General features: G+C 41.8%; 1 protein-coding gene across 3 annotated transcripts in view; it reads left to right on the top strand.

The window, feature by feature from the left end:
• The window catches only part of roraa (RAR-related orphan receptor A, paralog a), a 163,475-nt gene extending 147,539 nt beyond the window's left edge, over positions 1 to 15,936 (top strand). For all 3 annotated transcript variants that reach the window (XM_077710674.1, XM_077710673.1, XM_077710675.1), the window contains 9 exons: positions 6,154 to 6,239; positions 7,786 to 7,927; positions 9,102 to 9,497; positions 10,121 to 10,242; positions 10,334 to 10,466; positions 11,707 to 11,814; positions 13,224 to 13,334; positions 13,519 to 13,631; positions 14,647 to 15,936. In XM_077710674.1, the coding sequence (XP_077566800.1) occupies positions 6,154 to 6,239; positions 7,786 to 7,927; positions 9,102 to 9,497; positions 10,121 to 10,242; positions 10,334 to 10,466; positions 11,707 to 11,814; positions 13,224 to 13,334; positions 13,519 to 13,631; positions 14,647 to 14,811 (1,376 nt within the window). In that variant the 3' untranslated portion in view covers positions 14,812 to 15,936. The remainder of the gene's footprint in view (positions 1 to 6,153; positions 6,240 to 7,785; positions 7,928 to 9,101; positions 9,498 to 10,120; positions 10,243 to 10,333; positions 10,467 to 11,706; positions 11,815 to 13,223; positions 13,335 to 13,518; positions 13,632 to 14,646) is intronic.
• The last annotated feature ends 504 nt before the right edge of the window (positions 15,937 to 16,440 follow it).

The raw sequence follows: 16,440 nt of genomic DNA, 5'->3' as shown, positions 1-16,440 counted from the left end.
AACCTCAAAACTGTGCAGCAGATGTACCAACCGTGTGTAAATATTTGCTACACATTATTGTCATGCAGCTCTAGTCGTACAGCTCCGGTGACTAACTTAGGGGGCTTTGCGAATGCTGTCGACACATGGCGTTATGCTTTCAGCGCATACTGCCTGAGCTTCTCTCCCTGCTGGTACTCACACAGGGTGTGTCACTGGCTACCCAGTAGGGGGGCGATCTCCCGTATTGTCAACAAGAAGAAGGGATTTCAGTTAAGGACAAGGAGAAGAAGCATGTGGGGAACAAGCTACTCTTCATCATGCTTGTTTATCAGTAAAGCCATTTGTTGTCATCCTGCCTTAGAGTAAAAGCACACATAGTCCCAGTCAAGAATCTCGTCAATCTTTACCACAATGACAAGTAAATTAGCGGTGGCTTAGGGTTCCGTATTCCTCGCCTACTGCTGCTAGACCCTTGTTGAGTGTGTCAGGGCGCTCTTCAATAAAACAGTCAAGTAAATAAAAGGGGCAGACATGCGCATGGAAGTGCTTCTTTGTTGTACAGGCATCTGGCGCTGGGCAGTGTTGAAATATTAATAGGCCTCACACACAAACAAACACAGTCATGCACGCATGAGTTCATTCAAAAAGCAGCCCAGGGCCCAGACTTGAACCAAAGTCATTACAACATGAAGCATTTAATAAAACACGTCTGTGGTCAGGGTCGGATCATCGAAATGACGTTCTTGGAGAGAATTAGCAAGCTGAAGCATGCGCGGGAATTTTCAAATTCGCAATTATATCTTCCCTTGCTCTTATCCCTTGTGGTCTGAATATTTTGGATGACTGCATCGTGTTTATAGCTTAAAAAAAAACATGATGATGATGGTGATGAGTTCCAGGCTTCCGGTAAATTTGTCTACTGCGCTGTTTGCTTCACTTTTGTTCCAAAGCAGCAAATGCCATTCCTGCACGCAGGTTTGTTGTAAATATGCCTCCAATCCATAAACAAATAACTCATACATTCTGCTTGTGTTGCGTGCCACCAATGTCCTTTGCCGTTGACATTCAAATAACCTTTATTCTGCTGCATAAATGGAAATAAATAAAATATTCTGTGTATGTATTCTACAAACTCACATGGCTACAAAAAGAAACTGAGTTTTTTGCTTGTCTTGTTAGGCCAGATCTGACTGTCATAAATGTGTGTGTTCAGCAAAGAACGACAGCTGATCCCCCTCTGCCAAATGCCAAGTTCATGCTGCAAAATAAATAACTGCATATAATGATGGTGGAACAGCGCCTTCATGTGCACTCGCCAGCCATTTTATTCCCCTCCCCCTTCCCCTCCAGTGTCTGTATACAGACTAAATTTTCTCTGTCCCTTTTTTTCATTTTCTTTTAAATTTCTTTTCAATCAACTTTTGCGTAATCGTTCAGGGAACGGCTTGTGAGTCGCTTCACAAATTTTGGATCCTATACTGGAAAAGTAGAGGAGGTAAAATGTATTAATACAGTTTGTGTGATGAGAGAAGAATTGGTAATCTGCTCATAGTGCCGTGCCATGTCCAGATCCTTACATAATCTCTGACACGAGCAAGCTGGCTTGCGTCATGGCGTCATTGACAGATGTCGTGCACATTCACACACATGGTGGTGGTGGTGTGTGTGTGTGGGGGGGGGGCAAGATCTTCATTCAAAAGTGTGTTCTAACAATGAGCCAATGACGAAATAGAAAGGCAACTTTATAATGTAGTTCTACCTTTATTCTTAGATGATTAATCATCATGGGGAGGTAAACTGATTTAATGGTCCAATCGGGGAATGGGTTAAGCTCTCTGCATTATGACAGCGGCCTGAGCATGGGACTGAAACGTATGGGATAATCTTAATCCTTCAACGTCACCAGTACCGCCGTTTAGTCAAGAGATTTTCGGCAGTTATTTTCCTTGTATGCAGTAACAGTGACTGACCGCAACATTAGGTGCACTAGATCTAATGAGATAGTGTAGAACTGCATGAGGAGATTTGATAGTTCTTCCCTTTTATAACTGAGTAAAGGGAAGTGATATAATACAGTTTTCCTGCAACCAATATGCATGTTTGCTACAGTAATTTTACATTAATATCCATGAAATTCATCAAAAATGGCTGTCATAACCTTTAACCTAACAACATGCCAACATGCTAACCATTCATAAGCTGGGCTATAATAATTATATCCGAATTGGGTACATTCTGGAATGAGAATGCATTGGAAGTCGACCAACATTATGCAATGATTTTGCTTTGACAAATCCTATTATTATTATTATTTTTATTCTAAGACTCTAATTTTAGTTCAGAGAGTAGGGACATTAATTAGAAATTACCTCGCCATTTCACTAGGATTTCAACATATTTCTCATCTTTGCATTTTTCATGATGTCGCTGTACATCTGTAAATGAAGCATAAATGTGCCTGTAGGGCACTGGAAGGCAATATTCTGTCCTGCAGTGTCTGTCTATGGCAACGTCGCTACTAAAAAATGAAGTTGACAGGCCCCCTCTAAGCTGTGAGTGTACGTTTGGCAAATTGTTGTGGGTGTTAGAAATCAACTGTCACTCTTCCTCCCTTTTGATAATGGCGCGTATTTTTTAGTAACGGGCAAATCTCACTTCCCTGGAGAAGACAGTGAAGGTCACTGGGTGAACATGCAGAAGCCACGCTGGCCTTTGCTACGTGACGCATCCTCCTCTTCCTCCTCCGAGGAAAAACCACGAGTGTGGTGAATCAGTGTCCTTGATCTGCTCAGCCGCACTAAGAATCTCTCGTCTTTAGTCCAAAGACACAGCTACAAGAAGGCAAAAACGCTCGTCCTGCCCTTCTCGTTGATCGGGTTTCAGTGTAAATCATACATAATTTGAGTATTTTTCAAGTGGTCTGCTCACAGAGGCCATCACATGGCAGAACCCCGAGTAGCGGCCGACTGCTGTGTCGATGCTGAGCTTTGATGTGATAAACAGTGAGCGAGGGGTCGAGGAGAGGAGAGGCGTTGAATGTGATCAGTGGCATTGCGCAGGTCAAGCTCAAACGGACCAGCCACAGTCGGCCTCACAACACAAGGCACTTAACACAGCGTCACCTGTCAATAGATATTGACTGTCCAACTGGGAGTGCTTATCAGCACAGGCCTTTTTGTTACTGACTGATTAACCCTGTGTGAATCCTACTAGAGTCTTCCTTATTCTAACTGAATAGGTAACTTATTTCGCCATTTTGTCCTCCAATCGCGATGCATAATATTTGGATGTATTTGATGAAATAATGGACAAAAGAAAATACGGTCTGCTCAAGATTTCATTCAAGTTGCTGCGTTTCGAGTTACTCAAGTAATTCGCAAAATGGAAATTTCCCAACATTATGAAGCTTTTCAAAACAAAACAAAAATGCACTTAAATCGCTGAATCTCTCTACAAAATAGTTGGGACAGGAAGAGTTGTTATTATTTTGGTTGTAGCCAAGTACTCCCTTCAAGTCTGCCTCAGTTGCATTGAAAATGATCAATGACTGGATCCAAACATCAACAAAAGGCATAACTTTATGCTTTGAAGTCCTTCTACAAACTGTTGGGACAAAGTTTGACTTGTGCAAAATGTTTAGATTGCTATGAACAGTAAAAAAATCAATGTATTGCAATCAACTTATGGAGTGGTTGTATCACATTGCATCCATCTCCATGTATAGTGTTTTGGAGTGTAGCTTCATGGTGTGTTTGATTTCAAATTGTATCCGCCTTTTATTCTTCCCTGCACCTCTTTTGGAAAGCAGCTTATCCCAGTGTGGAAATAACTATATGTTCAGACAAGGAGGCACAGAGCCTCCCTCAGCTGGTCCAGAGACAAACCTTTTTTACTCTTGAGTGCTCTCCACATCCAGCAGCTTACGCCGCGCTGGAGTGAGAGGGTGTTAACCGGCAAGGATGTGTGCACTCAGGGCCTTCCTGCTGCAGATAGGGCTTTTGTTCGTCAGCTTTGCCTTTTGTGTGTGTGTGTATGTGCCGCTTCTGGCCTGGCACCGTTATGCCCCGTCTAGTCCCACCGCCTTCACCTGATGTGGCACAACGTCAGGCCTGAACGAGGGCCCGGGCCAGCTCGGCTTCTCGCGGGGGAGATGAAGGCATCTCATCGCGTGGGGGGTGGGGACTAGGGTAACTAGCGGCAGTCTAAAGCTCGGAGCTACCGCGGGCTGGCGCTCAAAGCCAAAAAAAGCCCCCAGGGTCGGTCGGGATAGGGTGGGTGGAAGGCTGTAGCCACGGCCCGGCACTACCACCCACTGGCACGGAGCCGTCACTGCTGGCTTTAGCTGGCCACAACCACAGCTAGTCATAATTACAGCACGCTTCAGTTGTTGTGAGTGCATGTCAGAACAAATTATGTAAGTAATGAGGCTGAAAATGCTAAAGGAGTCGAAACACACTGCACTGCTAATGCTCATGCAGGGAGAACACAGAAACAAACAATGGCGTGCACTCACACACGGCGACAGGCCCATTTGCCATAACGAGCAAAGCGTTCACTATGAGGAAAAGATTAATTATGAATTAACCCTCTCAGATAGGGTTTCAAAACCCGCCCCCCAACCACCCCCTGCCTGGATTTCACAATAATCTGTGGCGGCGAGGTGCATCGCCCACTATTGTGTGCGAGAATGACAAATGGCGGGACGTGTTGTCTGGAGGAGGGTTAATTGTATGCCATCCACCACTTGCTTTTGTTCATTTTGCTAAAAATGTAGGCTAATTCCATGTAAACACGGCCGGTCTTGTTGACTCCAACAGTGTGAGCGAGAACAGACACAGATTGGTGAATGAATAGAGCTTGGCTATTAGTTAGTGGATTAGAGGCTCTGTGTTAAGGGTCTATCCCGGGCGGGCCTCAGGGACAAGGACATTATCCACAAGACACTGCAGGCTCCTAGGCGGCTGATTAAAATGGAAAAGGAGCTGTGACTTGAACCCCGGCAAAGAACTTGTAAAGTGATCAAACCGGCATCAAGAGATTGCTTGTTAAGGTGTCCAAGGGCCATAAGGAGCTTGGCGTAGACATGGGGTTTTATCATATACCGCATTAGGCATGGCCGCAGGGAGGAAGCTGATGTAACGCTCTGACATCGCCGATGAAGCGCTGCTTCTTAATTATGAGTTTTTTATTGCATCTTATTAAGACGGAAATCATATTATTTTGTCTTAGTTGGTGAACCACTTGCTGGCGTTGGGTTTGGCTTTGAAAAAAAGGTCATTGGATCGCGAGAAAACATCCCACAGTGATGTTTCCTCGATTTAGATTTGGTAGTGTTTTTTTTTCGGACTGCTGCTGTCGGGACTAAGAAGTGGGAGATGGAGATCTTCGGTGGGTGTAATTTGAATGCATAGTTTGGCATTGTGACTCGACTATTGGGACTGCAGAGCATTAAGTATTGTATTGTAGTAGTGTTGTGTTCTCTTATCTTTGGAAGATCAGGAAAACGACAATATCCGAATTATTCTAGCTTGATTTGGCATGTTGCTTCTTTTACACAGCATATCTTCCTCCCCAAAAAATTTTATCCTTAAAAAGATATCACTTGTTCTTGGGATGACCAACTCTAGGTTCCTTGATGATGTACTGATATATAGCTCTATGCATGGTTGTTTTAAACCACTTAACACAAATAAAAAACATACTACTAAATGAATACTGACTTCTCTTGCAATATTAATAAGAGATGATCATTATTTTTTTCAGGTTTTTTTTTTTTAATACAGTACTTTAATGCATCTCTTTAAACTGAGCTCATGTTTGTATGTTGAATAAGGGTTTAAGTACAGGACATACAGTACTTACATTTTGGCTATTTAATATTTATAATTACATATTTACAATTTTTAGGGACCCAAAAAAGTTTTCATTGCTTTCTTTTTAACACAGAAAAACCCAAGCGCAGAGCTGTAAATATTCCACTTCATCTTTGTGCAAGCAAGCATTCAAAAAGCCTGCAGAATATGAGACGTTTTATTTAAACACAGTGATCTTTTATGTACCAACATGGAGCCATGGGGGAGGGTTGTACATGTGACAGCAAAATGTATGACTTGGTTTCATTATTTTTACACTTTCTCTGTTTTTTTTCTTGTTCTTTTCTCTCCCATGCAGCTCAAATCGAAATAATTCCTTGCAAGATCTGCGGAGACAAATCATCAGGCATCCATTACGGTGTGATAACATGTGAAGGATGTAAGGTAAGATTCAAGATACTATTGTTCCCAATGGGTAACTAAAAAAGTAAATAAAAAATCACTAAAGTGGCTGGCTGAAGTTGCTCGACTGACAAAATCTAAACTCGTGGCCGTGAAGGACTAAAATTCCTTCAAGTTTGTCTTTTTCTTCCCATTTCGAGTATGCGTACACCTTTTTTTCTGGCTTACACTGTCATCGCGCTCTCTTCCTGAGCTAAAATAATCAAAAGGAAAAAGGCTTTGAATTAGAGCAGTTGGCTGTTTGCAACATTGTGTTCCCTCGCTTGAAGTTGTCGTTTGGACTATTTCAAATACACCAGCTATTCAAAAACACAGTTTTATGCTGAGAGTGTATTCTAGTCTCTCTACTTGTCACGTATCACAGCATTTGCATTCTTCACCTGGTCTGCACTTTACGGTTTGCGATTGCCTTATAAGTGTGTTTTTGCGTGCCCACGTGTAATTGTTTACGTGAACTGATTTTTTTAGACCATAAAACAAATGTATATCTCTTCAATGATTGCTAACTAGTAGAGGCAAAGAGACCTTTAATTATATGTATGAGGACAAAAGTTTGGCCTATAAATCATAGCATTATTACGCAGTGCTGTATATCGTGGGTAGTAATAGCCTGTTTCTCTAATGGCTTCCATTATAAAGCAACTTGGCAGCTGTCAGCTGTTTTCTTGTAATTAAACAGCCAATGAGCGGCTAATTAAGACATATGTGTATGGAGCAGTAGAGTGGGGCATGTTAATGATGTGCTGGAATCAATTCATTAAGTCAAAGGATGAGGAATCCAGTCGGTGTGCAATGCTTATGGGCTGCAAATGCCAGATAATAATCCCAATGAAGAGGGTTGATGCCGTGTTATCACATCGGGCCAAAACATGACACCCTCGTGCTTGGACACGTACCATTCCCTAGATGCCAGAATAACAGCATCACGGCCAGAAAAATTCCACGACAGCCATGTGTTTATTGGTCGCTCCGAAAAGGGCAATTTTGTTGGTGTGGGTTGGTCAATGTTTATGCAGGAATTTGGAATGAATGAATACTACCCTATCTCTGTAGGCAACAATTTATCAAAAGTCTATGACAGAGATGGGCAAACTACGGCTCGCGGGCCATATTCGGCCCGCTGACGTTGTCCAATTAATGTTTTTTTCCCCCAAGATGGCAGTAGGTCTGTCCACTCTTCTTTGTTTTTTCGTGTTTTACAGCCCCTCTATCTTTTTTAAATGACATTTTAATATTTCTTAATACGTTCCTTTTTACTTTACTTTGTACTTTATACTTTTTACTTTATTGATGAGCGATAAGTATGTTAATACTTTAGTCCTTTTTTTCTCTTTATATTTCAAATGTACTGTTAACGGATGCACTTTTTTATATGTATCGTATCTTGTGCTGATCCGGCCCATCTGTCAAATTTTTAAAGTCAATGTGGCCCCCGGGCCCAAAAGTTTGCCCACCCCTGGTCTATGATGTGTTTTCTGTTCACTGCATCTGCAGTGTTTTGAAACAATGATGCTCTTCTCCTGCACAGGGCTTCTTCAGGAGGAGTCAGCAGAGCAATGCAGCCTACTCCTGCCCCCGTCAGAAGAACTGCTTGATCGACCGCACTAGCCGGAACCGTTGCCAGCACTGTCGGCTGCAGAAGTGCCTGGCGGTTGGCATGTCACGAGATGGTGAGTCGATTTTACAGTTCATCCGCTAATCACACACTGTCTTTTTAGTCAGGTGTAAAATCATTCAAAATGACCATGTTTCAACCAGTTTGGGCTATGCTAAGAACTGAGTTCCTTAGAGTTGCGAAATCAGATAACTTTAGACTGAACCGTGTCTGTCTGGCATAAAGCAAAACTATATTACAGCTTGTTATCAGGATGTTTTGTTGTCATCCAACAAAGCCTGTCATCTAAATACTCTAGACTTGCATTTGTATTCAGATTCATGATGGTCATAGACATTAGAAGTGCTTCAGCACTTATGAGCGCTTTTGCTAAAAGGCACACAGACATAAAAACTTAGGACAGATGAAGGTGACGCTTGCTTTCACTCAATAGAAAAGCCCATCTGCCTGTATTATTCCCCTCTGTCATTCCACTCACGAATACACACGCACACACTCCAATTGACCAGCTGACACAGTTCCAAGGCCCCAAAGCTCCAACCAAAGTCTCTTTCTCACCACTGTGTTCATCTGTCTTAAAGTGATTTTATCTTCAGCATAGACACATGATTTATTTTTTCTTCAAAGGAGGAAGAGTTCAGCCAAGAGTGTGACATAATGTGATTTGTTCTCTCAGGCATTTCTTGCACATCAGTGTCATGAATCTTAACTGGATGAGAAAGACAGCCACATTAGAACAAAACTCTTTTGCGTATTTTTAAGATATAAAAGTAAAATCTATTTGTTTAGAAGTGTCTGTAATACTGCTTATTGCCTGAGGTTTAGTTATATAAATCACATGACAGACTAGCATAATTTTGAGAAACACAAAACTATTCTAAAGTTAGAAATGGTTTAATTGGCACTGTATGATAAAAATATTTATGTTGTACTGAGTTCAGAATATTATTTGGATTTAGAGATGGTCCAAACATTTAAAAGATCTTAAAAATACTAAATACCAATGCTAGGTGAAGATTCTATACAGTAATTTTGATTGTTTTACTTGGCTGTGCTTCAAACTAATTGGTGATAATATCCCCCACATTCTCTACTTATTACGTAAATTGCACCAGATTTTTCCTATTAAAATATAATATGCAGGTGTCCCCCCCAATATCCGCAATGATCTGACACACATGTAATCATCCACAATGATTCAACCCACAATTGTTCATGTTGCATTCCAGCGGTGAAATTTGGCCGCATGTCCAAGAAGCAACGAGACAGCCTCTATGCTGAGGTCCAGAAGCATCGGCTCCAGCAACAGCAACGAGACCACCAGCAGCAACCGGGGGAAGCGGAGCCTCTCACACCTAGCTACGGTCTCTCGGCTAACGGTCTCACAGAGCTCCACGACGACCTCAGCGGTTACATGGACGGCCACACCCCCGACGGGACCAAACCGGACTCTGCCGTCAGCAGCTTCTACTTGGACATCCAGCCCTCACCGGATCAGTCCGGCCTGGACATCAACGGCATCAAACCTGAGCCCATCTGCGACTTTGCCCCCGGCTCTGGCTTCTTCCCTTACTGCTCCTTCACCAACGGAGAAACTTCCCCTACCGTGTCCATGGCAGAACTAGGTGAGACACGTCACACACTGTGAGAAGCGACTGGCGATTGGAGAGACAGAACAATGGAGGAAGAAATAGGGGTGGGTGGGTGGTTTCTGGTTAACTCCACCGTGGGGCAAATGACACAAAGGTTGCTTAAAATAGCAGGAGGTTGGAGACTCATCTCCAACACTCATTAAAAGCGCCTCTTTTTTGTAATTAGTTTCCATTAATTAGGGCCAATCAGGATCCAGCAGGGCAGGTGTCTAGGGAAATCATTTTTTTAGGCTCCCCTGTGCCTAGGAACTCCTTTTAACAGATGTGTTTTCAAAACCATTTAATTTCTCATGCTCACCACTTCTCTTAGAGCAAATGTGACCTTTGTTTGAGTGAGTAACACACCGCACCTTCCCCCCTTCCATGCGCTTGTGTCATAACCTGATTGGCTGTGCCTCAATCGCAAGCCATGAGCTATCCTGGAGGCAATAAAAGGAAATGTCAACAAACCTTTTTCCCCCTACCAAAGTAAAAAAAAAAAAATATAGAGAGAGAAAAGTCTAGGCATATTTTCCTCCCTTCCTTGCTAAGAACGCTGTAAATAAATCATGGCTGCTGTCTTCACTGAAGTCTCTACTTTTACATCTGTGTTTCAGAGCACTTGGCTCAAAATATCTCCAAATCACACATGGAGACCTGTCAGTACCTGAGAGAGGAATTACAGCAGATGACCTGGCAAGCCTTCCTGCAGGAAGAAGTGGAGAACTACCAGAGCAAGGTAGCTTGACCATACCATCTTCTCTCCTTTTTTTCTATCTTAAACATGCTGTTTTAAAGCTGAATCTGTTTCAATCTTGTTCTGTTGCCAGCCCCGGGAAGTTATGTGGCAGCTGTGCGCTATCAAAATAACAGAGGCTATCCAGTATGTGGTGGAGTTCGCCAAGCGCATCGATGGCTTCATGGAGCTGTGTCAGAATGATCAGATAGTACTGCTCAAAGCAGGTATGACAGCCTGTCAACACACACACATTTTGACACGGATAATACTGATATGTCACGAGGGCGCAGCTGACCTGACTATACAAAGGCTTCTTCTTCATGTGTGCATGCATTGTCACTTACTACTTTCCTGTGCATTACACATTACAAGATAAATGTTATGAACGTCAGATTACAGCACTCTTTTTTTGTCTACCAACCACTATTTGAATCTAAACTGGTGTTACTATAGCATTTAGATGGTGACACTCACAACTGAAACACCCAACAACAGGCATTTGGTCTTTTAACTCTGGGAAAAGGACTAATACTTCTACAACTAACTGCTGTCTGGTGGTTTTGGCATAAACATTAGATTAGATGAGATTAGATTAACCTGCATTCATCCCGTATTTGAGAAATTTAGTCTTTAGTAGTAGCAAGTACAGACACAGTAAAAGACAATGTAGACCTAGATAAAACTGGAACCACACATAAGGTTGGCACCTTGTGCAGACTCAAACTGAGGTTGAGAATATGCATTCTTTAACATTGTTTTCAGTGGATAAACATGGTTCATGATCATGGTCATGGAATAAACTCATAGGTCAAGACACCAATGGCTGATCAAACTTGACTGAGGACTTTATTAGGGTTTTCCAACCACATACTTTTGCACCCAGGCTCCATTCAAAATGGTCTGGACATTTATTGCACTCAATAGCAGTGATGAGTTAAAAAAATGGACAGCAAGTATACGTACTTAACGTTGTGGCCAGTGAATGGACAGAGTGTGGCAGGTACTCGTCATCCTCCAATGTCAGTCTCAATGATAAAGTGAGTCACATGTAGTAGTAATGGCTGCAGTTTCGTTTTTCTGTTCCTGGTATCCACTCAGAGAGCTACAAATTACAGAGTAGATAAAATAATTCCCTACTATCTTGTTCGATAAAGGTTAAATGATTAAGTGCTATCACCACTAAATGAAGCACAGTTGTTATCTGGCTTGTCATTACGAATAACTAGCCTTAAAGTATCTGAGATGATCATGCAATGCGAAGGTTCTTTTTATTTTCTCTCTCTCCTCCACTGACAGCCGGCTTCTTTATTTCAAAGCGTCTCTGTTGATCATATTGTTAAAAGAACTGCACAAAGCTGATGCACGTGTATTGCCTTTCCTGACTGATGTCTCACTGTTAAGAGTGAGGGTGAGGGGGAGGAACAACACAACCATTCAGCATGTTGTTGCTGTCTGTCTCCACAGGGTCTTTGGAAGTTGTATTCGTCAGAATGTGTCGTGCCTTTGACTCGCAAAACAACACGGTCTATTTTGATGGAAAGTACGCAGGGCCAGATGTGTTCAAGTCATTAGGTAAGTGGACACTTTACGCATCTGTGCTTTTGTTACCTCGCATGTGTGGCTAAATGTGTCTCACTCCTCTTTCTCTTGATGTACAAGCCAAAATTAGAATCTGCTAATCTGCTCCACACAATACAGAAGGCCTTGAAGCAAAGGCTGGGCGTTCATCCCCAGCTTTACCTGGCATCGCCCGTCTCTGCGGTGCTTATTTATGCCAGCAGCGAGATGATAGCGAGGCACGCTTACATCTGACTCCTGTAACTGTGGAATAAATACAGCCAGACAGAGCAGAGCGCCTTTTGGGAGAAAGCTATCAAAACCATCACTGATAGGCTGACATTAAGAATCTCAGATAGCTCAAATAGCATTTTTGTTTAGTTGTCATGACATCACTGAGTCATCCACCAAGGATGTTCTTCCACTTGTATTATTTAAAGGTGCAAAATATGTAAAAACATCCACTAATGGTGGTAAATGTGGAAGTTTTTTATGCAATCGGTGAATACAGTGTTCCCTCGCTACTTCACGCTTCAGCTACCGCGGACTCAGAGCTTCGCGGATTTTTTTCAGGAAAAAATAAATAAAACATTTAAAGATATTAAGTTAAAATTATGAATTACATCATTTTACAAGAGGTGGAAACAAAATATTTAATAAGAATTAGTAATTGCATCAAAAAAGGCCAAAGAAATGGTCAATAACATGGTGAGAGTTCAGGAATCACATTAATGACGTCATGGCTGTTTCCAGGCGCATCCTCACCGCCCAAAAAAAACAATGTTCACAACTCCCAATAAGGATGTTTCTTACGTGCAAAAAAACTGCAGAAGATCCTCCATCCGGACTACCATGTAGTTTTTTCTTGGTGGTGCTTTTGTGCACGTGTTATACGTTTCTTTAAGCATTTTTGAAGGGGCACGCCTACTTCGCGGAAAGGCAGCTATTGCAGGGGGTCCTGGTCACCATTTTACTATAAAACCATTTAGGCTAGCCTTCTTGCAATTTGAAGTGTCCACTTAAAAATGCTTTATTAATTGAATTATGCTGCTAATCCTACTCGCACAGACACACACCCGATAGCATTACCGAGGCACAGAGGAGTGATAGGCCTCCCCACTTGCATTGGCATTTGCCCTCTATGCTAAATAATTGATTTACTAAACGCCTGGATAGTGACCTTAATTTGCCTTGCATAACACCACCCAACTGCCAAAACTCAGCAAAAGCAATGCCTGTTCTGCGTAAGACGCTCCCATGTGCTGTCAGCATGCAGTTCTGTTATTCTTTATTTTTTTTCTCCACTTCTTTCCGCTTCGCTCCCTATGTGCCTCTCTCCCAATAAAGATCAAGAGTGAATGTTGTTCTTTGGTTTTCCTCATCCTAAGCTCTCTCGGTTTGTTCTTTTTGCTTGTGTGCGGCAGGCTGTGACGACTTGATCAGCTCCGTCTTCGAGTTTGGAAAAAACTTGTGTTCGATGCACCTGTCTGAGGATGAGATCGCCCTGTTCTCCGCCTTTGTGTTGATGTCTGCTGGTAGGTGTCAGTCACAAGTGTAAAGTGAGAAAAAAACGATACCGTTGCCGTTAGATTTGGCATGAAAAAGGAACAAATGTAGCGTCCGGCCGGCTGTTCTTTTTATCAATCGCGAGCTAAAATTAGCTTTTGTCGCTATGGCTCGGAGATTGCTGAATAACCGTGTTGTCGCTTTGCCTTACAGACCGATCCTGGCTTCAGGAGAAAGTGAAGGTGGAGAAACTTCAGCAGAAGATCCAGTTGGCTCTCCAGCACGTCCTGCAGAAGAACCACAGAGAGGATGGAATTCTTACAAAGGTAATGATCTGGACAGTGTAACTGGCTGTATAGTTTTTTTTCCAGAGGGAAAAATAACATACTGGTTGCTATTTATGAGAGTAGATATCCAATCCAATTGAACTGGAAGTGCCTGGCTGCAAATGGTTGATGCCTGCCATCCTAGTCTAAATGGATGAGACATTTATTGACATTAATGTCAGCCAATGAATTCATTGAAAGACCCTTTTAAGACCTTTGGGTCAGATCTTTGGAGGGAAATTTTGCATTGTTGATTTAACATTACAGTGGCTTGATCCGTCCATTGGTTAAGCAACGATCCAATCAAATCGATCTATATCATGATTTTTGCTGAGGAAAAAAATACATTTGCCAAAGACAAAATTTAAGAAAACTTGCATTAATTGTATTCCAAATTTTGGATTTAAACTTCCAATATGCTGCATGTTAACATGTGGGGGAGTGTACTATCCTTTATAAGGGAACCGATAAATATGTTAATCATACCTCCTGGCATCATTTTCGGTAATTATTCTGCCCTATATTAAAGTTTATATAAACAGATGAAGCTAAAGACAGACCAATTGTTGTTAATAATTAATTTTTGGACTCACATTAATGAAGTAAAATTGGACTATTGCTGATTTATTGGAAATTACATACTATACAAGCCATGTGTTTGCCATTATTATTATTGGCTCTCATGCCCCATGCTCAATTTGGAACACCACTCAGGTTGCCAAACGTTACCCAATAAAGTGTTATAGCAGCATTTCTCAGGGGACTTTCCCGTCATGGCACACAAAATGCATTTTGTTGACTAAAAAGTGTTGCTTTATCAATCGTGTCAAGCGTCCTCACGCCTGAGCGCTTGTCTCAATATTTACACATCAAGTTTGCCCTCATGTGGGAGTCAAAACATGGTGAGGCATGGGGGGATGTAGTGGAGGTAGTGTTTTTTTCAGCACTCTTGCTTGATGTCCTCCTGGTCTTGCTCAATCTAAACAGCTTGTCTCTTCTCTGTCTCCCACAACAGTTGATATGCAAAGTTTCGACACTGCGGGCACTGTGCAGTAGGCATACAGAAAAGCTTACAGCTTTTAAAGCAATATACCCAGACATTGTTCGTGCCCACTTCCCACCCTTATATAAGGAGCTGTTTGGATCAGACTTTGAGCAGTCCATGCCCGTTGACGGGTAGCGTCCCTGCCAGGTGCCAGAGCGCCCACCGTAGGGGAATGTGGAGGAGTAATCTGAGACACTTTATATTGGTGCCCTGCACAAACTGGGGTGGACAAGATGAGAGACGCTGCTCAACATCTTCTTCTTTTTCACCGAAGAATTGGGCAGATGGATCGGGATTCTCAAGGTTTACTTCATTGGTTCTTTTTGGAAGACTTGGGAGAGCCAACAAGCACCCCGTCCAAAATGAGGACACCCCCTCTTTTGAACTTGACCATATTCTGCGCATTTCTAAAACCTTTGATGGATGTCAATCATACATTCAGTCACTCAGCTTTACTTAGACTGTAATGTAAGGTATCCCACTTTAAATTGTATACTAAATGATTCATTTTTGCTTTTCCGATCTTTCATTGGACGCCTAAATATTTGTTTAATGGAGAAAACTGCAATAATTTGTCTCTCTTTCAAGCGGTTGCACACATGAGAATATGAAATGCGCACATTTTGGTCACGTTTGGCTTTTTTTTTTTTAAATATCCTTTCTGGTATTCAGTCGTATCTTTTGGATGCATTGCTTGGGATGCAAACTCATTGCAACTGGGAAGGAGGCTGTGTCGGCACAGTGATGCAATCGGCACTTCTCTGTGGACAATCGTTTGAAGATTTAAAAGAAGTGAAAAAGAAAAAAAAGACCATAGAATTCTGGTAATTCTACTGCGATGATTTTAGCTGTCAAAAAAAAAAACTCCATCCACCATTGTTGCATAGTGAAATCATGTAAGGCCATCTGCTATTAATCCTTCTCTGGACGAGTGCCCTTGAGAAGCAAGGGGGTACCAACTCAATGAAAAGGGTCCATTCCACCTGTTTTATAATGTACTACAGGGTATATGGTCATAAGTACTTACTATACAGAAAAAAAGTAATGTTTATAGAATCTATTTTAAATAACATGTATGATATTCGTAGTTAGACGATTCTTAATTGTTCAATTGATAAGGCACTTTTCTTTACACTTTTTGTTTTAATTTAAGACTTGTATATTTACCTAGTGATGTGTTGCATGTGCACAAGAAGAAAATCAAGTTGAACCACGGCCACAGAGGCTACTGTAGTCCTGGGAGCTGGAAATGGTCATGTCTGGCCGGGGGGGAGGGCGGGGGGAGGCGTCGGGGGGGGGGTCGGCTTTGCTGCGAATGGTGGTTTTGAGAAGGCAGATGAAAAGGCATTTGAGCATTATTTGATAAACGTTATCCTCAGATCATTCACTTGTTGGAAATTATGATTACAATCGATGTGAAATTACACGTTAGCACCTGGCCAATGAGATGCGAGTCATCAATTTTGTCCTGACAAAGTTAATAATTCTCATTTTTGATTGATGCTGTCACAAAAGCAGATGATCCTGGAAGCTGTTCCTAATATTTTCACTGTGGTAACCAAAAAATTGGAAATAGCTGGCAGTTATCATAATGGTATTGCTTAACATTTCTGGATTTTTCCTTAGTAGTATTAATTAAGTATAGGATTTTTATTTTAGAATATTTGCGTCATGCCCTATAACCAAAACTGCATTTGTATTAATTTTATTTTTGAAGACTTTAAAATGTCTGCATATCTTTTTCAGCAGTGGAAAAAAAGATTG

Source organism: Stigmatopora nigra, chromosome 2, assembly GCF_051989575.1.
Source record: "Stigmatopora nigra isolate UIUO_SnigA chromosome 2, RoL_Snig_1.1, whole genome shotgun sequence".
NCBI lineage: Eukaryota > Metazoa > Chordata > Actinopteri > Syngnathiformes > Syngnathidae > Stigmatopora > Stigmatopora nigra.
Note: the sequence above shows the minus strand (reverse complement) of the source record. Positions and strands in the feature narration are given on the sequence as shown.